This window comes from Podarcis melisellensis (assembly GCF_964234715.1).
Source record: "Podarcis melisellensis genome assembly, chromosome: Z".
In the NCBI taxonomy this organism is placed as follows: Eukaryota; Metazoa; Chordata; class Lepidosauria; order Squamata; family Lacertidae; genus Podarcis; species Podarcis melisellensis.
Genome location: NC_138547.1, coordinates 15,462,690 through 15,489,035, shown reverse-complemented (window position 1 = coordinate 15,489,035; position 26,346 = coordinate 15,462,690). Strand labels below are relative to the sequence as shown.

Here is a 26,346-nt window from a genome sequence, read left to right as displayed (position 1 = left end):
CGCAGTCACGTCTTACATTTACTTCAGGATGCGAATGGGGCTCTGGAACGGATCACGTTTGTATCCAGAGGTACCACTGTATTTTATCCTCACAACAATCCCCTGAAGTAGGTTAGGAGAAGAGACAGCGATATTTGAATGTGATATTTAGGGGCTGTTGCTTTTTAAAGATAACACACGTGGACAGAAGAGGGCGCCAGAGAAGCATATTTCAAAGGCACACAAAACCTGCTCGGACCCTTTTCCTCTCGTATGACCAAACGTGAAAGCGCTTTCGCCCGATGTCGCCAGAATCCATCATGGCTGCTCAGCCACGCTTCTGTGGGCAAAGTGCTTTGAATGCCTCTACCGCCAAAGGGGACACAGTCTCCTGGTCCATGAAAGCAGATGAGACTTCCGGATCCCAAACCTAGCATACAAATACAGTACTGTATTTTAACTGTTTTTCAAATCTATTTACTGTATATTGCTAATTTTAAACTTCTCTACACTCAAAGGAGGCCCACTGAAATAAATGAAGTTCAGCTAGCTATGCCTATTCACTTCAACGGGACTTAGCTGAATATAAGTCCATGATGGCGGAATGGACCTAAGTTTGGTCCATTTGAACGCATTACCCCCGTGGACATATTCAGAGCGAAACCTGGTTGGATACATACAACCCATTCACACGTGTGTGCAGCATCGGGGGAACTGGTCAAACATGGGATTAAAGGTCCAGTTACGTACTGTAAATTCAAATGAGGGGGTGTGAGAGAGAGAGAGAGAGAGAGAGAGATGTTGTCGAATGACTACCGGAAGTGATCAATGTTGACTCGCCAACCTCCACCCCTCTTCCTCCACGCATGTCGCTCCCGCTTCACGCGGGCGTGCCAGGAGCTAAAACGGCGGAACCGGAGGCAGCATTTCGGGAAATCGCGCGACCACGTGCCAGCAGTCAAGATGGCGGAAGCTGCAGCAGCAGCACCGGCCCCGGCGACATCCGTGGAAGTGCGGCTCCCGGTTCCCCGCCCTCGCCTGGCTCAGAGCTTCTCCCGCGAGGCGGGCGAGCGGGACAAGGACCTGGTGGCCCCGGGGGACACCATCACCACCGACCCAGGATACATGAGGTGAAGGGAAGGCGGGCAGGCAGGCTCCTTCTCATGGAAGCACCCACGTGGGTAGCTGGTTGCTCCGTAAAATACCTGCCGTGTTTGTGCGCGTGTTATGGGGCAAGCGAGGGGGACACAGCTATCGCGCTCCTGCCACCAGCCCTAATCTTGGGACTTAATCGGCTCCCCTGAACCTGAGCAGCCAAGAGTACCCCTGAGCATGTGCAGAACGATGCTCCCAGTGCAAGGGGCGGCATTGCATCTTGCTGGCTTCGGTGCCTGCTTAGATATTAAACCACGTGCTCTCAGAGGCACTGTTGGTTGACAGATTAGTTGGTTGCAAGTCACTTAGGGCTGCCCTGGGCTGGATAAAGTGGCTAGCAGGTTTAGTAAATAATAATAATACTAACAGTAAAATAATAGGGGAGAAGAGCTTGGCGGCGGTGATGGAGCAATCACTTTTATTTATTTATTTTATTTATTGCACATTATATATACCCTGCTTGACTGTGAAAAAAGAAGCCTCAAGGCAATCTACAAAAGATAAACCAGGAAATCAGGATCGTTGCTGATATACTCCTCCTCCATTAATTTTGTCTGAACCCCCTTTTTAAAGTCATTGAAGCCAGCGGGGCCTCAGCTTGTGACAATGAATTTCAGACATCAGTTACATTTGTGAAAAAAGTGTATCTCTATGACAATCACAGGAAACTACCCTAAACCTAGCCAGAGCAATGATCCATCTCGTTCAATATCATCTACAATGACTACAGGGTTTCAGGCAGGGGGTATCTTCTCAGTCCTACCTGGAGATGCCATCAGAGATTGAACTTGGGACCTTCTGCATGCAAAGCATGTGCTCTACTCACTAAGCTGCAGCAGTTCCCCAGAATCTAGTTCAGTTCATTGGATGGCCCTAGATTCTAGAATTCTGAGAGGTGAAGGCAGTGGCGGCAGCAGCAGCTGCTGCAGGGGAACTACCAGCTTCCTTCACACCATATGCTATTCTATAAATTTCTTCAAACACTCTCCTGGTAGTTGCCATAGGAGAGACAACATTGTGGACAGATGAGTGACCAGGGCATTCTATATATCGAAGCAGAGTAAGGACAGTATAATGCACAGATGAGCAATGATCATATTCTGATGTTTTTAAAATAATCTACAGAGTTGTGTGCCAGACCATTTATTTTTCCTATTCTCTGGTAGAGGCCATGGGACATACCTGGGAGGCGAGAAGCTCATTGCCTCTGTGGCTGGTGTTGTGGACAGGGTGAACAAGCTGATCTGTGTGAAAGCTTTGAAAACAAGGTGAGAGGTTCCAGAAGAGTAGCTGTCTTACACCTCATTTGCACGATGCATTTAAAGCAGTATTGCACCCCTTTAAACAGTTGTAGCTTCCCCCAAAGGGTCCTGGGAACTGCAGTTTGTTCAGGGTGCTGAGAGTTGTTAGGGGACTCCTCTATTCCCTTCAGGGAGCTGCGATTCCTAGAGTGGTTTAACACTGGGAATTGTAGCTTGTATACCACCCTTCATCTGTAGCCCTCAGGACAGTTCACAACATAAAAATACAAGATGAAGAAAACTTGTTGGCTAGTTTGTCTGTCATGCGGATGACACAGTCAGTAGTTGGCTCTTTTGGATGCCCTGCTTGCCAGAAGAATATGTAGTTCTTCTCTCAGAGGCAGCCATTCAAAGTGAGTCTGGTTTCCTGTAGAGTGGCAACATGAGCGTTGAGTGTTTTCAGCTCACAGTCAGTGATGGCCGTCTTCTGTGAGTCATTGACCTGCAGCAGGTTGGTGGACAAGACAGGGCACATGATCCTAGCGTTTTGGCTTGCTAGGCACAAGTGGCGATTTAGGATCAGAGTTTTCTTTTCCTAGATGGGCTACCTTCCCAAGTTGATGAGCCTCATCTGCCCCTCATATCCCTCTACAGCACGTGCAGAAACTTCCTTCTTGACTGTTGGACCCACGATTGGTCTACTCAATCCGCTGCAGCCTGTCTTCACATGCAGGGGGGAGTCTCTAATTCACCAAGGGTTTGAAATTCATCGGCTACCCACTCCTGGTTTAGCTGGCCAGTTGAAGCTGCTCCTGGTGTGTGGCCGCTGTCTCATGCTGATAGCTTCTTGAGCCGCAGATGAGAGCTGAGGTCAGGGTGGCGAACTACCCAGAAGGAGCAAGAAAACACATGCAATGTGGGTGCAGCATTACGTTTTTGATGTTGACGTGGGCTTACGCAGCAATTGGTGACCCTTTTAAAAAGCAATATACATTTACGCTCCCAGTGAATATTTGGTTTCAGATGCTTTCCTTGATTCTAAAAATGATTTCATTTGCTTCCCCAACTTGCACCATCTATCCTGACCACTGGTCTTGCTGCCTTTAGGTGGACTGTTGAGAATAACAGTTGGAGGCAAGGGAATTGTGTAGGTTCCTAGCCTTTTAGTCAAGAGAATTCAGGTTACCAAAGAACCATCTTTTTGAGAGTTGTCTTTGTTTTATTTTCCTTGCAGATACAATGGCGAAGTTGGTGATATTGTGGTTGGACGAATCACAGAGGTACTGAGACTATCACTTTTTTTTTTAAGCTGAAGGTGGAGAACTTGCACCTCTCTGGACATTGCTGGACTTCAACTCTGGTCCATTGGCATTCTGGCTGTAGGGACTGATGGAAGCTGGAGTCCAACAGCATCTTGGGGGCAGACCACACAGCATCCTTACCCCAGATTTGAAACATACACAACATACCAACTTTTGTATTACAAAAGTATTTAATGAGAGAGAACATGTCGAGAGGAAAATGCTCAAATGGTCATCAAGGTAGTTTATGGTTTGTCATGGGGAATCTCATGCGGCCCTCTAGGTCTCTCTGTCAGGCCCTTGGGGCTCTCACCAGGCTGCACACTCTACCAAGTCTTCCTCAAGTGCTCTTGCCTAGCTGGATCATGTCCTTAAGTTGTGACTACATCTCTCCCTTGGTTGGACAGAGAAAGCTTTCTGTGTGGGCTTTTGCCTCTGGCCCCACCCTCCACTAGCTTGCGGCCCTGAGGAATCTCTCCCTGAGATAGCGCGGCCCTTGAGCTGAAAAAGGTGCCCGTCCTCTGTAAAAACATTACATGGTAATAGCATACCTGCACACAATCGAGGCACTTTTGGTTCTTGGGTCAGTGGATAGGGCCAGGCTGATATTCCTCTTACCATGCTCCATTGAAGAGAAATCTCTTGATTTTAACAAGTACTTAAGAAAATGTTTTTTTTCCTTTTTAGGTTCAGCAGAAACGGTGGAAAGTCGAGACCAATTCCAGGCTGGATTCTGTCTTGCTACTTTCATCCATGAATCTTCCAGGAGGGGAGCTGGTGAGTGCAGTGGCGTAGCGTGGGTTGTCAGCACCCGGGGCAAGGCAAGTAATTTGTGCCCCCTAACCCGTGGATTTGTGCCCCCTAACCCTAACCCCCAGATGTTGTGCCCGGTGCGGCTGGCCCCCCCTGCACCCCCCACGCTACACCACTGGGTGAGTGCCCTCCCAAAGCTGCATCAGCTAGGAAGCCTTGGGTGTTTTATCTAAAGACACCCTAGCAGGCTTATTGGGCCCTCACATAAGCAAGGGCTCCATTGCCAACTCCTGAGCACACAGAGAATAACACTCCCAGTAATGGTTAGTGTGTATGTTGTGATTTTGCTGCCTGTTTGATATCAAGCATATGCCCAGAGGCACTCTTACTTCATTTAGGGGAAATAACTTTTGGCTCAGTGGTAGAGCGCATGCTTTTCAAGCAGAAGGTTCCCAGGTGGCATCTCCACACAGGGCTGGGAGATACTCCCTGTGTGAAACCCTGGAGAACCACTGCCAGTCAGTGTCTGACTTTGGTATAAGGCAGCTTCCTATATTCGTATTTAAATCAGAATCATGAGGACTGGAATTTTTACTTGTACGAGAAATGGTCACAACTCAGTGGTAGAGTGCCTGCTTTGCATGCCGAAGATCCCAGGTTCAATCCCCCGACAGCATCCCCACATAAGGAAGGGAGAGATCCCTGCTGCCTCAAACCCCTGGAGAGCCACTGCCAGTCAGTGTAGGCAATACTGAGAGAGATGGACCTCGTGTCTGACTCAGTATTAAGTTCAACTGACTTAAGAGCTATTTAAATGAATGAATGCCCTCCTAATTGTGCTTCCTTTAATGGGTGCGCCTGCATGTTTTTCAGAGGCGGAGATCAGCAGAGGATGAACTGGCAATGCGAGATTACCTGCAGGAAGGGGACCTTATCAGTGTATCCATACTCTAGTACTTGGCCAGGGGGAAGCCAAGGGCAGTGAAAAATCTGATAACCGCTCTCTGTTGTTGGATGCCTCTGGACCATAGGCCGTACTGGCTGCGGTTGATGGGAGTTGGGGAAATCCAACACTATCTGCCATAGGTTCTCTTTCCCTAAGCTAAGAAGAGGCACTCCCTACTCCCTACTCCCCATCAGCAAATGCCTGTACAAAATTGGCTGATTTCCTTAAGCGATCCTGACAGGCAGAAGTCCAAGCGGTGTTCTCTGATGGGGCTGTATCGCTGCACACACGGAGTCTGAAATACGGAAAGGTGGGTCAGCTTTACTTGCTTGCTGCTCTCTGTGTGGTGAAGTCACTCTGCATGTCGTGTGCCACAGAAAAATCTGGACGTGTCCCGGAACATGTGCCAGGCTTTAAAAGAGGATTAAACAAAGCTATGGTGGAGAGGACTATCAAAGGCTGCTAGCCATAATGCTCTGCCTCTACAGTCAGGCACAGTAATTCTTCTGAGTGCCAGTTTCTGGAAACAACAGGAGAGGAGAGTTGCTTTTGTACTCGAATCCTGCTTGCAGGTTTCCTTCCCACCAGCATCTGGTTGGCCACTGTGAGAAGAAGATGCTGGACTAAATGGGCCATTGGCCAGATCTAGCAGGCTCTTCTTATGCTCTTACATTCTTAGAAGGCTCAGCTGGGCTGCAGAGATACCGTACTGGCATATGCTTTGTATATGGCACCTGAAGTCAGTGGGGTCCTTCGTTCAATGCTTGCTCTTGGGATCAGATGATTGCTCCCCTGGCTTTTGCTCCTAGGACAGGGCATGTCTTTGCCAGGTGCTTTTAATTCCCTGCAGAAGGCAGCCTGAGGAGATGAAGAGATCAAGTTCCCCAATTAGAATATTGTGAGAATCTACTCCTCAGTTTTTGGGCTCTGAACTTTGATCTTCCTGGGGCTGTGATTCTGAGACCATAAAGCCCTCCTACCTTTCTTTTTTTGGGGGGGCAGGGGCGGGAAATTGCAACACCTGCTCAGCGTAAGTGATTATTACATTTACAGGAAAACTTTCTCTTTTTTCTTTCTTTCTGAGTCCTGGGGCTCAGATTTAGGGTTTTAGGAGGTTGGGAATTTCTTACAGTCTTTGCTTTCCCCATCTTGGGATAAAAGCGAAGGGAGGGTCCCTGCCAGGGAGTAGGTTGCAATTGAGGATTATCCTGCCCACCCACCCACTTTGGGGGATTAGCATTTACTTAAAAGATGAAAGGAAAAGTGTTATTATGGAATAAAGGGTGAAAGGACAGCAAACTGGATTAAAAAATGTGGTGAGGAATAACTGCTAAAATGGGCTGACTTGATTAAGCCTTTGCTATTACTCTAGGGATGGATTTTTAAATCTTTTTGGTAGCCCCATGATCAAGGTATGTTTAACTTTCTCAGTAAGCAATGTAGGGTCCTGTACCTACATATCACCTGCATTCTCTGCTTCTATTAACAGAGTTCTTTCTCTGTTAGGCTCTGTTCCAGAGCTTGTGCTCACATTAATTGCTTCCTGGGATCTTAAATAATTAGTTAGTATTCCAATAGCACTTTGAAAGCAATCTATGTTCTCTGTAACCCTTAACAACCACTCTGTAAGGTATTTCCTTATACATTTCCTTCCTTCCTTAACAAACTTTAGTGAAAATTTTAAAAATAATTACCAGAGAAATTACCGCAGTGCTTTAGATTGTATATTCTGTGGATGTGAGCTGAATATGTAATGTAAAAGATTTTCCAGGTTTGTTTTGATGCCATTTGGATGACTGCATTCAAGACTTAATGTCTGTACATGTATATCCCACCTTTTTCTCCAAGGAGCTCAAAGTGGCATACATGATTCTCTCCCTCCTCATTTAGTTGCCACGGCCCTGTGAGGTAGGCTATAGGCTGAGAGGGAAGACTGGCCCAAGGTCACCCAAAGAGCTTCACAGCCCAGTGGGAATTTAAACCCTGGTCTCTCGAAGGCCCTAGTACTCATTTAATCCTCACAACAACCCTGTGAGGTAGGTAAAGGTGAGAAACAGTGATTGGGCCCAATAATATAAGATGACCCCTGCCGGATCAGACCAGTAGCCCATGTCGTCCAGCATCTTGTTCGTAACACCCTCTCCTCCTGCGGCTGCCAGTAACTGGTTACTATCTCTGGCCATGCAGGTGGAGCATAGCCATCGTGGCTAGTAGCCATTGATAGCCCTCACCTCCATGAATCTGTCCAATCCTTTTCAAAGCCATCCATGTTGGTGGCCATCACTGACTCCTGTGGGAGGGAGTTCCATATTTAACCTATGCACTTGGTGAAGAAGGACTTCCTTTTATCTGTCCTGAATCAAGGTGAGCCAGGGAGCTTCATGTGGCCTCCAAGGTCCTAGTGTGACATGCTAACCACTACAACACACTTTGCCATCTTCCAGCACATTGGAGCTTTCCTCCTGCATCCTTGGTGCATTAACCACCACCTTCCCATCCTGACCACTCTATGCTGACTTCAGGTCTGCATCTTTGTCTCTCCAGCTTGGCCAAGGTGTGCTCGTCCAGGTGTCCCCTTCCCTCGTGAAGCGGCAGAAGACCCATTTCCATGACTTGACTTGTGGGGCTTCCATTATCCTTGGCAACAATGGGTTCATCTGGATCTACCCAACGCCCAAACAGAAGAATGAGGAGGCTGGGGGATTCATCACCAACCTGGAGGTGAGCCAACTGGCCTTGGGAACGCAGCAGAGAAAAGCCCTTGGCTGGAGTTGAATGAATAAGCTATTTACTAGGTGTTTGCAACTGGCAGCCTGCAGCCAAGTCTTGGCATTCTCTTCCACTTGAAACCACCCCTCAAGGTAAGGGATGAGCAGTGGTGCTGGATGCGTTTTGAGGTTCAGCCTCCTACCTAGTTAAGAACATGAGAAGAGCCTGCTGGGTCAAGCCAATCGCTCATCTGGTCCAGCATTCTTTTCTCACAGTGATTGAGTAGATGCCTTGGGAAGCAGGACCTGAGTGCAGCATTCTCCCCTTCCTGTCGTTTCCAGTAAGTGGTATTCAGAAGCATTGCTGCTTCCAACTGTGGAGGAAGAGCATAGCTTGTAGCCATTGTGGCTAATACCCATTGATAGCCTTCTCCATTAATTTGTCTTATCCTCTTTTAAAATCATCCAAGTTGATGGCCATCACCTTCTCCTGTGGGAACGGGTTTGACAGTTTAACCATGCACTGAGTGAAGAAGAACTTTCTTTTATCTGTCCTGAATCTTTCAACATTTAGCTTCATCCACAATATGTCCACAATTTCCATCATTACAGTTTTAGATTTTAGAAATGGGAAGTTCTGTGTGAGATCCTGGGAAGATTGGCTGGAGAGAGAGAGCTCTCTGTGTTAGCCTGTAGCAGCAAAACTAACAGTCTTCTGGTGTCTTATAGACTTCTGTTGTACCTGAACTGACAGTTCGCCAGAACTAATGTTCATCACTTGAGGCTGTCTTTTGCTTTCTCCTGTTAACATTAGGTCTAAAGTCTTTCACATCGACACGTATCCCTAAACCATAGCTTGTTACACCACAAATTAGCACAGTGGTTCCCCAACTTTTTCAGACCCCTGTCACATTGATTCTATAAACGCCCCCCCCCCCCGCTTACTACCCTGTGAAAAGCATTATTTAGAATAGCAGTTTGCATGACAGACTAAAGAAGATGGTAACAAAGTTCAAAACAGTAACAGTTAATTGCACATTTATTCAAAATTTCAAAAACTAATTAAAACCATTTAATTTAATTAATTCAACAAAATTGGTGAATATGATTCAGTGACACCAGCTTTTCAAAGTCTGATAGATCTGTATGCCTTCAGTACCTCTTCTGCCTTTTAGTTACTGTACCTTCCCACCCCAGGTAACTCCACTGCCCACTTCCGGATTGACTGACTTAGTGTTGTGTGTGAACTCTGACTGGCGCCTTAGCTATGGCTTGTTGTTGCCAGCAAACCACAGTTTGCAACCATTCTTTGGGTTACAAACCTTGGTTTGTTTTAACTGCGGCTTGGTGTTGTGTGTGTGAACTTGGGGTTCTTCCTTCACCACCCTCCATTCTTGCTCCTGAGACAATGGCCACTGACTTCATGTGGGTTCCTTACTTCCCCCTTTTAGCCAGTGCCCTTGTCTGACCGTGAAGTGATTTCCCGACTCCGGAACTGCGTTGTGGCTCTGGCAGAGCAGAAACAGATGCTCTATGACACCAGTATCCTTTACTGCTACGAGGCCTCCCTTTCTCATGAGGTGATGTATCCAATTGCTGCTCTTTGTTCTGGGCTGTGGAAGGGTGGCAGGCTGGCTTGGCTATGCATCCACACGTGCACACACTTCCACGGGCCATTTTTTCCTGTAATGAAATGGGTTGTCCATTTCTCCCCACCAATGAGTTGGCCCCTTGTATATCTATAGGACACCACTTCCTCTTCAGTTATTAATGCAAGCCATAAAGGTGTGACTTCCAAAACTCATGCAGTCTCTCTTCCCCACCCCCCTTTCTTACACAATCTTAGTGTGAATATAATGTTAGAATGGGGTGTGGCTCTCAGTATCTGGAAGGGATCCTGCACTACTCAATTTGCGTTTCACTGCTGTTCATGAACGATGACAGTCTGAAGACAAACACAATCTCTTTAACAACGGATGTGAGAATATTTTTTGCCAGTGATGTGAGCCCAGCTTCTACTGAGCAGTTTTCAGGTGTACACCAGTAAGCCATCAGACGGGCTATTTGCTTTTATGAAGATTTTGATTGAAGCACATGTTGTCTTATCCATTTATCCTTTTCCTTGAAAGTTCTGGTGGTGAGAAATATCCCCAAACCTACAAGTACTTTTAAAACAATTGCAAAGCTGCTGGGGGGGGGGGGGTGAGAGAGAGAGAGTTGGAGACATTACAGATCAGTGCTGTACATTACAGATCAGCCAGCTTCTTCCTGCTCAAACAAAAGCATTCTAAAAAGCTGTAGGGCGGGTTTAGATTGACTACAAATTGTTCCTGAACCGTCTGTGCTGTGTGTTTTGATCTTCTTTGCATGCTAATTCAACTTTTTTTTTTATAAAAAAAATAGCAAATCAAGGACCTTCTCAAGCCAGAGGTGATGGAGAAGATTGTGCTGGAGACGCGTCAGAGACTGCTGGAACTGGAGGGGTGACTGGAGAGAGAAAGTGGGGAGGCAGTGATGGTCCTTTCTTTTCGGGGATCTAGCCTCCCCGATGTGTTGGTTTTTTCCCAGTGTGAGATTCCATTACAAATTCCATACCAAATAGAAAAAGGGGGACTGTAGAAACGATGATAACTTTTGCTTAAGAATCTTGGTATCATTTGTTATCCTGTGGCCCTCCCAATGAGGCTGGACTACAGTTCACGCCACCACCCCCAACCACCAGCTGTACTGCCTGCAGGGGCTGATAAGTTGGGCTCCAGCAGGATAGGAGTCCAACAGTTTCTCAATGGCTACTGCTTCCTCAGTCCCTGACCTAGCCGAAATGCAGCATCACATTCCTCTACATGTAGCCAGCATTGTAAAAAAAGCATCTGTAATACTGTGGATGCTTCAAGCTATGTGTGTGTGTGTGCGGGGTGGGGTGGGGTGGGGGAATTATTTCTTTATTTTTACTGGAGATATTTCAATAAACTTTAGTTGTTTTAAAAAAACGAGTGCATATGTGTTTGAGAGAGTATTCACATGGAAGGTACTTCTTTAAGCAGTGCAGAGTTAAACTATGGAACTCACTCGCATAGGAGGCAGAGATGGTCACCAACTTGGATGACTTTGAAAGAGAATTGAACAAATTAATGGAGAATGAGGCTACTGATGGCTATTAATGTGTCTGGCCAAACAAACCATAGTTAAGGATGGGTGCCAGGTTCACCCATAATGCCAAGCCACAATTAAAGCAAGGTAAGGTTTGTAAGTGGGTGGCGCTGTGGGTTAAACCACAGAGCCTAGGACTTGCTGATCAGAAGGTCGGCAGTTTGAATCCCTGCGACGGGGTGAGCTCCTGTTGCTCAGTCCCTGCTCCTGCCAACCTAGCAGTTTGAAAGCACTTCAAAGTGCAAGTAGATAAATAGGTACCGCTCCAGCGGGAAGGTAAACGGCGTTTCCCTGCGCTGCTCTGGTTCGCCAGAAGTGGCTTAGTCATGCTGGCCATATGACCCGGAAGCTGCACGCCGGCTCCCTCGGCCAATAAAGCAAGATGAGTGCCGCAACCCCAGAGTTGGTCACGACTGGACCTAATGGTCAGGGGTCCCTTTACCTTTACCTAAGGTTTGTGAGCGATCAACAAATTGTGGTTTGTTGACAGTAAGCAAACCATAGTTTAGGTAATATGCAGGTGATCAAACAAACCATGGTTTAAGAAAGCATTAAAAAATAATTCTATACCACCCTTCATCTGAGGATCACCAGGTGCTTTACAATATAAAAAGACAAAAATGCATAGCATAGTAACAAACAAAACAATTACTCCACAAACTCCTAGTGTTTACCTGCTAACTCGTTTTTATATGCCACACAACAACAAAGCTTTCTAAGGGAGCTTACAAGAACATTAAAAATAATACAAGACTAAACATTAATCCTACCCAAGAGGAGATCCATTTAAATGAATAGGCATGTCTAGCTGAAGCCCATTCATTTCAATAGGTCTACACTGAGTATAACTTCGATACAACCTAACATAACCAATACATTTACTTTTAAAATCTGAATTTATTTAATTATTGCTTTTATATTCCACCTTCTCCAAGGAGCTCAAGGTGATGTGCATAGTTCTTTCCCCATTTTATCCTCACAACAGCCCTGTGAGGTAGGTTAGGCTGAGAGTATGTGACTGGCTTACGGTCCCCCAGTGGGTTTCATGGTTGAGGGAATTTGAACCCTGGCTTTCCAGGTCCTAATCTGATACTAATAAGTGAGCCTTTCTGGAGAGAGCATTCCACAGAGGGTCATTCTGGAAAAGGCCCTTTCTCCAGCAACGATCCATTTTACCTTGTTTGACAAGGGCACCTGGAGCATATCAGGGTTCCAGGTAGGTACATGTGTGAGGAGCTGATCCTAGTTAAAAATAGTGATGCATTGCATTCTTTTGGGAGGCTGAGGCAGCCTCACTAACAACCAACGGCTCTGGTAGTCCAAATAGTCCTTTGTGTTTTGTTTAAGCTCATTGCACAACCATTTCCAGGAAGGATGGAGACGTATATTCTTTGAATCATCCAGTTTCTTCATGAGGGGAAATCCCAGTGTGCTGGCAGGAGCTAAGCGCTAGGTGGCAGACGTCTCCTTGAGAAAATCATGTCAGAGTTCTCTAAGACCGTGAAACCTATTTCCTTGATGCAGGAACAAACTGTCAAAGCTTCAAGGTGCTTAGATGTTTTCAGTGACCAGAACAGCTAAGGTAGGTTGACCCTTTACTGTTGTATTTATTAAATGTCATGTTGGCACATACAAAGTTTTTATACATAGATTCTAGCAGCAAGGTCAAAGAAGAAGAAAACCACTCATTCTTCCATAACTCACACAAAACTCAAAGAAGGGAGGAAAGAATAGCATTAAGAAATAAAAGAGTGAGTAATACATATATTCAAGCTTCCCCATCTGCTCATCTTACTTTGCTTAATGGAAAGAGTGAAACCACATAAAAAATAAAATTCATAGCAGGGCAAAATAGATCAATCAATCAAATAGACTTGGTCTTCCTAGATTTATGCCCTTATATTAAGTTGTTTGAACCCACTCAGACTGGAGATTGTGGAAAATATATCTATACTTATTATTTGAAATTGTGATTACAAAACAATAATAATAATTGCAATGGGACCCAAGGGTAGTTAAGGAAGGGATGTAGGTCAGTGGTGCAGAAGGTCCCAGGTTCAGTCCCTGGTATCTCCAGCTGGGAAGTACCCTGCCTGAAACCCTGGAGAGCTGCTACCAGTCAGTGTAGACAATACTGAGCTCAGTAGACCCAGTGTAAGGAAGCTTCCTGTGTTCCTATAATCTCTGAATCCAACCCAAGATATTTTATCTTGCCTTGCTTAAAGCCAAAAGGTTGAGGGAGCTGGAGCCAGGACCTTCGATTTCATTTGGGGCATGTGAGGAGGAACATATGGAAGAAGGCGTCCCTTAAGGCAGTGTTTCCCAACCTTGGGTCTCCAGCTGCTGTTGGACTACAATTCCCATCATCCCTGACCATTGGTCTTGCTAGCAAGGGATGATGGGAGTTGTAGTCCAAAAACAGCTGGAGACCCAAGGTTGGGAAACGCTGCTAAGGTATCCAAGTTGCAAGGGATTTAGTGCTTTAAAGGGTAACATCAGCACCTTGAACTGAACTTGAGAAAACATCAGTTTGTGCGAAATGGAAACAAAGGGCCTGGCATCCATCAGCCACTTGACCTATGAATTAGTTTACAAAGACTTCAAAGGCAGACCCACATAGAGTGCATTACAGAGGACTTGCTCAGTGGCTGCTCCCACACTTTGGAACACCCTAGGGAAGCTAGGTGAGGTAATAATAATTGCTCAACATAGAGGACACCAGGGCATGGCTGACCTGGGGAATCTCTGATTTCAGCACTTGGGTTTGGGTATTGCTGTTCTGGACTGGACTATGGCAGAGCCATAGTTCCAAAGCAGATTTTTCTTGGGGGGAAAAAAAGAAAATATGAAAGTGGGACCTTTCTAAGTTCTAAGTTCCCCATGACTCTTTGCTTTCCCCTGCTAATTATCTCATACCAGGAATGCTTTTCATTGCTATCTTTCACCAACCTAGACATCTCCCTGTGTTTTTGTTTAGCCATAAAGAAGGGAGGGGACTGAAGGAAACTGTCCCCAAAGCAATATGGATGTCAGGCAAAACAAATTTATGACGTGGCAGTTCAGAGAAGGCCCAAGCTTACCAGCTTGTTTACAGCACAGTTCAAACATGCACCTGAGAGCTTTTTCAAGTCTTCCAGAATGCCACGGTAGCTGCCTTGCAAAGTCAGTTTTCTGCTTTTGGCACATGGCAACGTGAGTTCTATAAATCGAGAAATGTGCATTTTAGTGTCACGTTTATTAAGCTCCGGGGCTGCTTTAGTGTCAGATTAGGCATGCTGCCTGCTTGCTGTAATAAAGATAGAGGAAATACGTTGACGCTACTGAAATGTCTTCTTCTGAGTCTCTCTAGTTTTTGAAAGATATTGTCTCTGTGCAGATGACAAATGGCTGGATTAATTATTGTACTCAGAAAGCAGAGGCAAATTGGGGTCCCCGCAGTGGCATTATTAGCGATGAGGCCGTTAATGAAGCAGAGGATATCTCCAACATGCTGTGTTCACAATTCCCTGTAGTTCAGGAGATAGTACGTACTTCCCTCAATGAAACATCATGCCGTCATTAGGAAAGGAATAGAAAATAAAATGACTAATATCAGAATCACATTATACAAATCTACGGCGCGACCACATTTAGAATACTGTGTGCAGTTCTGGTCACCTCACCCCAAGTAGGATGCTGTGGAGTTGGGATAAGTTCAGAAAAGGGCAGCTGAAACGATCCATGGGATGGAGCAATTCCCCTTTGGAACTTTTAAGAGAAAAGGCAGAAAGATAGAAGCATATAATCTCAGGCATGGCATGAAGAAAGTGAATAGAGCAAACTTTTTATGCCTCTCTTATCACATTAGAACACTAGAAGCTGGATGCCGGAAGATTCGTGACTTCCCTTATTTATTGTCAAAAGTGCACACTTACTGCAGCTCCCAAGGTACTCCAGCTGCACACACACACACAGCATCTAGAGTCTAGACAGCTGTTTGCAGGTCTGTGTCGTATGGAGCAGTTGCAGCAGCAGTGGGACCATGCACCCCCCACTTCAGCTTATGTACCCTCATCTAATGAGATGACCACATGCAACCTTAGGCTTCTGAATGGAAGCCATCACTGCTATTCCCTCGTTTCTAGGATACAGTGGAATGATGATAATGATGATGATTTTATTATTTATATGGCGCCCTTTTGACTGGGCTGCCCCAGCCATTCTGGGCAGCTTTTAGCAAAATGTTGAAAACACAGTAAAACCTCAAACATTAAAAATAGAGAATGGTAGGGATTCAACTGGCTACATGCACTCATCAGAGCCCCTGTCAGCCCCTGACACACACAGTAGGTAGCAATAGCTACCAAGGCTATTGATGGCTACTACACATGATGGCTGTATTCTGCCCCCGTGGTCAGAGACAGTAACACTTTTTGAATACCAGTTGCTGGAAACTGCAGGAGGGAAGAGTGCTTGTGCTTGGATCCTGCATGCAGGTTCCTCACTGGCATCTGGCTAGTCACTGTGAGAAGAGGATGTTGGGTGGGATGGGCCATTCATCTGATCCAGCATGCTCTTCTTATGGTCTTACCAGCTGGTGGGAATCACAAGTGTGGAGATTGCTATCATGCCCTGGTCCTACTTTCAGGCTTTCCAGAGGCATCCAGTTGCCTACTGTGGGAACAGAATGCTAGGCTAGGTGGGCCATTGGCCTGGGCCAGCCAGCTCTTCTTACATTCTACCTCCACTTCCAGAGGTAGTATGCCTGTACTGCCAGTTGCTGGGATGTGCAAATGGGGCAAGTGCTGTGATGCTCAGGTCCTGCTTGTGGGTTTCCTGGAGTTGGCATCTGGTTGGCCACTGTGTTACAGGATCCTAGACTAGATGGGCCATTGGCCAGATCCAGCAGCTAGGCTCTTATGTTCAAACGTACAGCTGAATGAGTAGGCACACAAGTCTCCTGATCACATCTCCACTATAGTGAGACATACTGCATTTCTACTTAGATTATAGCAGTAAGTTTACACCTACGTACATAAATTACAATACACAACCTTTATGCCAATTTGTGCCCTCCTCTTCTCCACGGTGGTGGAATGCTCTCCCAACAGAAATTAAGTCAGGCTCCCTCTTTTATGTGACTTTCTGCAGAAAATGAAGACAGACAGTTTCATTTTGGCAGGCTTTTAATGTGCAATACCTAGTTTTATTGCCATTATGTTCCTTTGCTGCCATTTAGGTGTTTTTAAGTGCTGGTTGTATATCATATTCTTCATTACCAATTTTGGAAACCACTGCACTTTTATTCACTTATATGATATGGTTTTATTTATGCTGGATACCTTCAGAAGAGCAGGATATAGCATTGTTATTAATAATAGGGATTTACAGCAGCCTTCGTCAACATGATGCCCTCCAGGTGTTTTGAATGACAGCTCCCACCAGCTTCAGCCAGACTGCTGTAGCTCCAAACATCTGGAGACCTACTACGGGGTCTCTAAATCCTTTTGGCCAGACCTAGGTGAAATTTTATTCTGTATGAACAGAGAGTTTTTCAGCATTACATTGCTTTTGTAAGAACATAAAAAGGGACTGCTGGATTAGGCTAATGGCTCATCATCTTGTTCTCACAGTGGCCAACCTGTGACACACATCCAGCCTGGGCTCAAAATAATAGAGGATCTCCAGTGACACAACTGTTCTTTTAAAAATTTATATTTTATGGACAATATATAAATTAAATGGAAGAAATAAAAAAGGAAACAGAAAGTACATAAAAATACAAAAAGGAAAAAAAAGATAAAGAATAATAAAAAAACTGCAATTTTGTACATGCTTGTTGTTGTTTAGTCATTTAGTTGTGTCCGACTCTTCGTGAGCCCATGGACCAGAACATGCCAGGCACTCCTGTCTTCCACTGCCTCCCACAGTTTGGTCAAACTCAAGCTGGTAGCTTCAAGAACACTGTCCAACCATCTTGTCCTCTGTCGTCCCCTTCTCCTTGTGCCCTCAATCTTTCCCAACATCAGGGTCTTTTCCAGGGAGTCTTCTCTTCGATATTTTTTCTTGCCATCTCATTTTTGACCGCATCCAACTTACCAAGGTTCGTGGTTCTTACATTCCAGGTTCCTATGCAATATTTTTCTTTACAGCATTGGACTTTCCTTTCGCTTCCAGGCATATCCGCAACTGAGCAACCTTTCGGCTTTGGCCCAGCTGCTTCATCAGCTCTGAATCTACTTGTACTTGTCCTCCACTCTTCCTCAGTAGCATGTTGGACGCCATCCAACCTGAGGGGCTCATCTTCCAGCGTCATAACTTTTATATGCCTGTTGTCTTTGTCCATTAAGTTTTCTTGGCAGGGATACTGGAGTGGCTTGCCGGTTCCTGCTCCAGGTGGATCACATTTGGTCAAAACTCTCCACTATGACCTGTCCATCTTGGGTGGTCCTGCATGGCATAGCTCATAGCTTCTCTGAGTTATTCAAGCCCCTTCGCCACGGCAAGGCAGTGATCCATGAAGGGGTGTACATGCTTGCCTAATATAAATGAAATTATTATTCCAATACATCTGGCAACCTAGCCAGATGGGTAGAGGATAAGTAATAAAATTATTATTTATTTATAACCTACTATATTTTTTTTTACAAATGCATTCTAAATGTCATTATATTTGTCCATAAACAATTTGTCCATAAACAATCTACCTCTATAAACAATCAGTTTGTATATTGCAAGAGTTGTCATATCTTCTTTTCATTGATTAAAGGTTGATTTATCTGTCTTTGGATTAATCAGTCTTTTAGCCATAGTGAGGGCACGAAGAATCCATTTATGTTGACCAGTTGTCAAATTCAATATAGTGGGTAGATAATTTTAAATAATAATATTCTCTGATAGTATTAAGTTTCCCCCCAAAGTAATATGTATACAACCTAGTATTTTCTCCCAGAACTTTGTGTGGGACACTGCATAAAAATATGTTTCAAAGAAGCATTATCCTTAATACTTCTCCAGCAGTATGTTTTCGTAGATAGTCCCTTTCTATGGAGTCCAATAAATTTTTGTTATAAGACATAATTTAAAATCCAACACCTTTGCTACAAAAGCTAAAACACTTTCCCACTATTAGAAGATAACATAGGAACCTCCATTTTTTATTCCATTCATTTCTCAGAATCTGCGTATCAGACAGATTTATTGATACCAAATATTTATAAAAAGTGACTACCAGCTTTTTAGTCTCAAAGGGTTTAATCAATTGTTCTAATAGATAGATGTTGTAAAAGCTGCTTGGCCAAACAGGGTTATTAACAAATTCTGCAACTGCAAATATTGCAATTGGGCCATCTCCAATAAGTGGTATTTATCTTTTAACACAGCATACATATATAATTCATCTTCCTCATCTACTAATTGGTCCAGAGTCAACTCATCCAATCCAACCTTACTACCCCCCCATTTTTAAAGTAGGGTTTTTGTTTTTGTTTCATCAAACAATGTTAGAACACCACCTCTTCTTAACTAGCACAAACTACAACCTGGTGCAAAAATAAAGGTGTTTCAAATCTAGGCAAACATAGTAAGATTGCAGCTTTTTGAGTTTTTTATTTTAGAGAAAAAGAGAGTAGGAGGCAGCAAGATACAAATTTATAAAATTATGCTCAGCATAGAGAAAGTGGATAAGGAAGAACCTTTCTCCCTCTCTCCAAACAGAAGAGCTCATGGACATCAAAGGAAGCTGAATGTTGGAAGCTTCAGGACAGGCAAAAGGAAGGGATTGGTCACACAGCACATAGTCAAAAAAAATAAAAATCCTTCCAGTAGCACCTTAAAGACCAACTAAGTTAGTTCTTGGTATGAGCTTTCGTGTGCATGCACACTTCTTCAGATACACTCTGTGTATCTACCTATCTGTAACTGGAACACAGCACATAGTTAAACTATGGAACTTGCTCCTGCTGGAAGCAGTGATGGTCACCAACTTAGATGGCTTTTAGGGTGCATTGGACAAATTCATGGAGGAAAATAAGACTATCAGTGGCTACTAGCTATGATGACGATGCTATGCCTCTACAGTTGGAGGCAGTAGATGCTTCTGAGTAGCAATTGCTGGAAACCACAGGAGAGGAGAGTCCTCTTGTGCTTGGGTCCTGCTTGCAGGTTTCCCATTGGGGCATCCGGTTGGCCATTGTGAGAACAGGATGCTGGACCAGATGGTCAACTGGCCTGATCAAGCAGGCACTTCTTATGTTCTTATGGAGACGAGCTGGATATAAATAATAATAATATTGGGCCTAATGAATCAGATTATTGGTCTATCTAATTCAATACTGCCTATGCTGACAATGTGTTTGGGGGGTTTCAGGCAGGAATCTTTCCCAGGCCTATTTGGAGATGCTGGGGGATCAAACCTGGGACCTTCTGCATGCAAAGCATAAGGACTGAGAAAGATTCCAGCCTGAGACCCCAGAAAGTCACTGCCAGTTAGCATTAAAGATTCCAAAGACAGACCCTGGAATCTTCTGCCATGTGATTGTGGAGGCTTTTGTTCCTCTCATAACACTGACCGCAAAGCCAAGCCACTCTGGCTGGGGCAGACTCCCTATCTTAAATCACTGGCAGTTGGCATCAGCCACATAGATGCATGGGTGCCACTGTTCTGAAGCCAAAAGCATTTCTGACAGTAAAAGCTGAGAAAGACCAGCGATTCTGGAGAATGACCACCAGTCACTGCTATGACAGATAGTACTGACTGGTAGCTTTGTATGTTTCCATAGCTGGGTGTGAGGGGGAATTCAGGATGGAGAATGGCAAGCTATCAGCAGTGGCATGGAGTCTGTCCCCCACCTACCAAAACGTAGAATAGGTAGAGCATGAACCTCTTAATCTCAGGGTCATAGGTTAATCCCTCTTAATCCCAGGGTCATAGGTTCAAGTCCCACATTGCATTACAGGGACTTGGAATAGATGACCCTTGTGGTTCCTTCCAACTCTACAATTCTATGGTACAGTCGTACCTTAGTTCTTGAATGGAATCTGTTCCAGAAGTCCATTCGACTTCCAAAAAATGTTCGAAAACCAAGGCACGGCTTCCGATTGGCTGCAGGAGCTTCCTGCACTCAGTCGGAAGCTGTGGAAGCCGCATTGGACGTTTGGGTTCCAAAGAACGTTCACAAACCAGAACACTCACTTCTGGGTTTGCGGTGTTTGGGAGCCAAAACGTACGAGTACCAAGGCGTTCAACAACCAAGGTACAACTGTACTATGTTTTTTAATCAGGCCCATTTGCATTGGAAAATCTTCCGATACCCCTAGAGAGTGATTTAGGCATATTTATTTGGTAGGTGTTTAGTAAACAAAGTCTCAAGCTTTGGAAACGCTAAGCTTGCCTAATACTGTATTCACAATAACAAGTCACGCCTTGACTTAAGTCATGCCTTGCTAAATTTTCCAGAGTTCTTTGAGAATGTCAACAAGCCTCCAGCGGGGGTTTGTGTATTTGATCCATAGATTTTGTGTACTTTTGACTTTGAAAAACAGCTTGGACCCTCAAGTCTGATATCTGTTATACAGTACTCACATACATGCTGGGACTAAGCCCCACCCCCTTGATCTCATCCATAGGGCTCAGCAGGGATTTTTCCAGGGGGGTTCCCCAAAGTAAACTATGAAGGGGGAAGAAGCAGGCTAGTTTCTTTAAAAACCAACCACCACCACCATAATAGTGCCCCTATATTTTGCCTTAAAATATAAAAAAGCTTCTAAAAATGCTTACACATACTTTTTAAAAATGGAAGCTGGAAATTTGGCGATTGTGTGTGGGATGCCCCCCTTGCAGATGCCCTAAGGTTGCTCACACGTATACATGCCCAGGCTTTGAACGCTCCACCAAGATATCTAATATCAATTTACCTGGGAGTAAATGGTTGAACACAATGAGTGCCCATAGGAAAGTTCTTTGGGGGACGGACGGACGATGTAAAACACTAAAGAAGAGAGAGCAGGCTAATTTCTCTCACAAAAATGTAAATAATTTCCTTTTAGTGAGGTAGGCTCAGACCTGCTATAATTTTATCCATGTGTAATTCTTTTTATCAGTGTCTAATTGCTTTTCCCTCCTGTTTTTATCTGTTCTTATTTTTAGCTGTAAGCCACTTTGAGTCCTTCTCAGAGAAACAGGCAAGGTGTGTGTGTGTGATATGTATATATATACACACACACAGAGACACACAGTATACTTGGGTTTAATGCTTGTATGATTGTTCTCGTAAAAAAAAAAAGCAATCAGTAAGTGCAATTAATAATTATGGGTTGTATCCAATGCTAGTCCTACTTTAGAGTGGACCCGCTGAAATGAAACCTGTTAGTTAATGGCATGGGCGTCATTAACCAGACCCACTTGAATCAACCTGCTCTAAGTAGGACTTGCCTGGCTGCAAACATACCTTTCAATAGGTCTACTCTGAGTAAAAATGACATCTACATCTTTTGCCTCATAGCTCAGCTTCTACAAATGCTAGAGACTTGCTTTTTTTTTTTTTTAAAGGAAACCCTGAGATCTCTCTACCTCGCCCTCTTGAGTAAGAGGCCCCCCTGCACCCTCCCCAGCCTCCCCTCCCCTTCTCCCTGGTCGGGCCGCTGTCCCTGCGAGCTCCTCCCCTCGCGCCGCTGCTGAGAAGGCGGCAACAATGAGCCTCCTCTGCAGACCGGTTCCCTTCCCATCATGGCCGCTACCGGGTGGCCGCCGCCGCCGCCGCCCAAGTGCTGGCTGGCTGACACTGACTGACTGGACCCAGCAGCCCCAGGACGAAGCAACCCCCAGCCTCCGGGGCTGGAGGGCCGGGAGGGCGTGGTGTGTGGGCGCGCGTGTGTGGAGAAGCAGGGAGAGCGAGGGGAAAGCGGGGGTAGTGGGGCTGCCCAGGCGAGGAGAAGCGGTGGGAAGCCGCGCTGCGCCCCGTCAACGTCGCTTCGGGCCTGCTCTGAGCCACCCCCTTCCACCCCGCTCAATTCCTCCCCTTCGTTCACTTAACGCAAGCTGAGACCCCCTTTCTCCCCCTCAGTTCGAGACCTTCCCTTCTCTCCCCTCCCCATTGGAGACCCCTTTTCTCTCGGTCGAATCTGAGATTCCCCCACGCTTGCCCCCTCATTTGAGACCCTCTTCTCCTTCCCCAATTTGAGACCTTTCCTTCTCTCCCTCATTTGTGACCCCCTTCTCTTTCCCCGTTCCCCATTTTCTCTCTCGATTGTGTGTGTATCCCGTCCCGTCAATATCTCTTTTCTACCTTTAAGGCTTTGGGATATATTTCCACCATTACCCGCTGTTTTCATCATTATTTTTTGGATATTTGGAGTCTTGTGTGCTGCTCTCCTTCTCTTTCCCCATTTCCCCCTCTTCCTCACATTTTCTGCAGGGAGTTGCACTATGTGTTCCCCTCAATCTCTCTTACACACCTTTTGGATAATTTTCTCCCTCACATTTTTTTAAAAAAAATTCAGAATCTGTGACTTTCCCCCACTTCCCCATTGTTATTCATTTTAACTTTTACCCCTCCTTCCCTTTCAGGACTTTGATTTCCATTTAACTGAAAGAAGCTTTAATTAACACCGCCCCCGCCCCGCCCCCCAAAAGTAATAGGAATTTTCATTCTCCTCCTTCCTTCTTCATACGGACTCTGTATTCCTCAAAATTTTGTTTTCCTGCCTCTCCTCTTCCACTTGGGGGGTGAGAGGGGAGATTCCCTCTTTGCTGACAAGCCCTCGTTCTCCATTCCACACATTTTTCATTCCATCTGTGTTTCCTCTTCCCCTCAGTCCCTTTCCCTTTCTATGTAGACTATGATTGCAAACAAACACTCTCTAACTCCCTGACTTTCTCCTGGTATTCAGCTTCAGGTGGTCTCAACTTTTCGGTAGATTTTGGATGCTGGGTGGGGATGTGGGGTGCTCTACTGCTTCAGAGTTGACTGTGCAAACCCCACTAATCCTCAATTTGATCTCTTTTCGGGAATTCTGGGTGTCCTTTCAGTCTTTGGTCAGTTTTTTGTTTTTGTTTTTTTTGCTGGAGTTGATCCGAAGCATCTGCCTTCCCAAGGAATATCCCAAGAAACCTTTGCGAAGCAGCCGAACTGGGATGAAGCTGGCTTGGTCATGCTTATATGTGAAAACCTTCCTCCTGCGGTGCAGATTTGACCTACCACCTCCCTCCATCCTGGAGTTGTGACTCCTATGTCAGGTGACATTCGTATATTTATGTGATCAGGTCAGGAGCATCTTAATCTCCCTTTTTGCTGATGACTTTAATATTTGCTTCTTCAAAATGACCCCCTCCTGCACAATTACGCATTTCACTTTCACTGGGACATTAGAGAAGTGCCACTGGGTGACTTGTGACTTTTGCTATGGGACAGGTAGAGTCTGGCACAGACCATGAAGTCCACTGAAATATTCCACTTTCCGTGGAACCCAACTACAGAGCCTCAGAAATTGTTAACTGCTTTATGCCTTTTTTGTGATCAGGGGAAGAATAAATGACCTTATCACACAGACACCTTTCTTTCAGACTTGAATAATACTTGAAAGCCAAATGCTGCCTGTTTTTTTGGCCGGTGAGAAGTAATTGCTATGCAAAAGAAAAGAAAAGAAAAGAAAAGAAGAATTTTGATACCGATCTGCAGCAAAATGACCTCTCCCTGCCCTGGGTGAGATCTAGTATCAGCTCACCCAGTGGAAGATCGGGGACAAGACTTCTTCTTCCCCTCTTCACTTAGAAAACTTAAAAAAAAAAAAAATTAGTGGCTTTTGCGGCTGCCAAGTGGAACTTCTAATATAGTGTTCCGAGAAACAAGCAGTGTCTGGAAAAATGTGCTCTGCCTCTTGACTTGAACCGCATGCCTTGAGTGATCTGGTCCCCGTCCCACGCTACCCCCAAGGAACACACTTCCTTGTGAAGGTATCTCTGCCAATCTGGAAGGTTGGTGTCTTCTCAGGTCGGGACCACCCACCTTTCAATACTTTATGGGTCAGCAGCCTGGAAAAGTTCTTGGGGACCAGCGGAGGCCGAGTCTGCCCACACTTCACTTTATCAAAGGCCCAGGGAAGAAGGAAGCTTCCAGGCATGGGTCTGCCCACTGCAACGTCTTTCTGGTTCACGGTAAGGGCTTCCATCTGGGTCTTAAATTTAACTCCTTTTTCCATGCAAAAAATAATCGCGTAATTTGCATTCAGTGTTTTAATCTGTTTGCAAATGTAGCAAAAATATTAATTTGTGGAAGTGTATGACACATGGAATTAAGAGAACTGGAGGTTTGTACAAATGGGTCTGCTTTATTAATACTACATACCACATTCGACATTTGAGCAATTGAGACATTTGGGGGTTCTGATTCTGGTGGAGATTCTGATGAAACCAAGTCCTGTGTTTTCAGGTTGAAGGCTTCTGTGTCATGTGACACCTTCTAAATTGTAGCTGTACTCGCACCCACTAGGTTGTGGGATTCATTTTCATATAATAATGGTAGGTAACAATACGTAAAATAAGAGGTCACTTTTTTGTGAGAGGTTGGAATTTAGAGAGAATGCCGTGGGTGTCATTCACAAAATGATGGCCATGGAGTGTTTGGCATAACACAAAATGGGGTTATTTCCCAATATCTTTTCTGAGCACCATAAAGGTAAAGGTAAAGGTAAAGGTAAAGGGACCTCTGACCATTAGGTCCAGTTGTGACCAACTCGGGGGTTGCGGTGCTCATCTCGCTTTATTGGCCGAGGGAGCTGGCGTACAGCTTCTGGGTCATGTGGCAAGCATGACTAAGCCGCTTCTGGCGAACCAGAGCAGCACATGGAAACACTGTTTGCTTTCCCGCCGGAGCAGTACCTATTTATCTACTTGCACTTGACATGCTTTCGCTAGGTTGGCAGGAGCTCTGAGCACCATAGGAGGAACCAATAGGCACAGTGGAGTCTGCAGGCACCATGTTGATGACTACCAAATAAAAGAAAGAAAGAAAATATCTAGTGGTTTTCAGACTTCTCACCAGGGGACCCTTTCCATGTTGATCTGATGATTTTCTGTATGTCCTGTGGAATCTCAGACTGCAGCAGGGGATTCTGAGTGATGTTTTAGGATGCACTCTCAGTTCGTTTGGGGCCCTGGCTGAGCCTTTGTGCTGACCTTGCATGAACAACATGCTTTAAGGACTACCTGAGGCCTTATAACCTAGCCTGCTTACTTAAGTCAACCAAAGAAGTGCTAATGGGCATTGAATATCAAAACCCCCATGCTGTGGAACACTCTTTTGGCAGAGATTCAACAGGAACCCTTGCTGTTGACTTTCAGGTGTCTTTTGAAGACTTTTGTAGATGCTTATCAGCCAGTGCAGTTAACAAAAAACCTCTTGAGTAGCCAGTCATTTTAATGATAGTTTTACATTGCATTTATAAGTTTTTGAGTTGCTGTACAGTGCCCTGATGTTTTGGGAAGAGTTGGCATGTAATTATTTTTGTAAATATTAAATAACACACAAACTACACTCTAAAGCTTACCTCATTCTCCCCTGTGGCTTCACATTGCAAAAGAAGATTGGCAATGGAGGTCTGGTTGTATTCCAGGAAGGATCAATGGCAACTAGTGGTGATGGGTATGTTCTGCCTACACTATTGGAGGCAGTATGCCTCTGAATACCAGTTGTTGGGAATTGCAAGTGGAGAGAGCTGCTGCTCTGCTCATTTCTGGCATGTGGGGTTTTTCATTGGGGCATCTGGTTGGCCCCCGTGAGAACAGGATGGGCCCCTCTTGGCCTGATCCAGCAGCCAGTTTCCCCTTAAGGAGATCTGTTATGGTAGCAGAACCTCCATGCTCGTCTGATCCAGTAGGGCTCATTTTACAATACTGATACTTTATACAGGTGGTTGTGGTGATGAAGTACAGTTACTTGGACATGATGTGGAGGTAGCAGGTAGGGTGGCTTGTGCATTTCTTTTAGTGACTTCTTTCATACTGACCAGTAGATAGTCCTGACAGTTGCACATACAAAATGATGGAGAGGCAAATCAAATTCAGAGATCCACTGTGATGTATCAGTTAGAGTTTTGGACATTGACCTGTGGGAGCTCCCCATTCAGCCATGAAGCTC

General features: G+C 45.1%; 2 protein-coding genes across 3 annotated transcripts in view; both read left to right on the top strand.

Moving 5' to 3' along the window:
• The first annotated feature begins 792 nt into the window (after nt 1-792).
• EXOSC2 (exosome component 2) lies at nt 793-11,073 on the top strand. Of its 2 annotated transcripts, none has more exons than XM_081896679.1 (9): nt 793-1,109; nt 2,301-2,402; nt 3,610-3,655; nt 4,364-4,453; nt 5,303-5,368; nt 5,617-5,685; nt 7,920-8,096; nt 9,535-9,663; nt 10,487-11,073. In XM_081896679.1, the coding sequence occupies exons 1-9, from the start codon at nt 808-810 to the stop codon at nt 10,568-10,570; spliced, it is 1,065 nt and encodes a 354-aa protein (XP_081752805.1). In that variant the 5' UTR covers nt 793-807; the 3' UTR covers nt 10,571-11,073. The 2 variants fall into 2 exon arrangements, with proteins under 2 accessions (XP_081752805.1, XP_081752804.1); XM_081896678.1 differs by having other exon boundaries at nt 831-1,156.
• Nucleotides 11,074-21,836: 10,763 nt separating this feature from the next.
• Nucleotides 21,837-26,346, top strand: part of ABL1 (ABL proto-oncogene 1, non-receptor tyrosine kinase) — a 118,241-nt gene continuing 113,731 nt past the window's right edge. Inside the window, exon 1 of the mRNA XM_081896799.1 lies at nt 21,837-24,365. Coding sequence (XP_081752925.1) covers nt 24,230-24,365 — 136 coding nt within the window. The 5' untranslated portion in view covers nt 21,837-24,229. The remainder of the gene's footprint in view (nt 24,366-26,346) is intronic.

Coding starts and splice junctions, on each gene's coding strand:
- EXOSC2 (XM_081896678.1), top strand. CDS start 846: ATGTCGCTCCCGCTTCACGCGGGCGTGCCAGGAGCTAAAACGGCGGAA. Junction 4,454..5,302: donor ATCTTCCAGGAGGGGAGCTG/GTGAGTGCAGTG, acceptor CATGTTTTTCAG/AGGCGGAGATCAGCAGAGGA. Junction 5,686..7,919: donor GGAGTCTGAAATACGGAAAG/GTGGGTCAGCTT, acceptor TTGTCTCTCCAG/CTTGGCCAAGGTGTGCTCGT.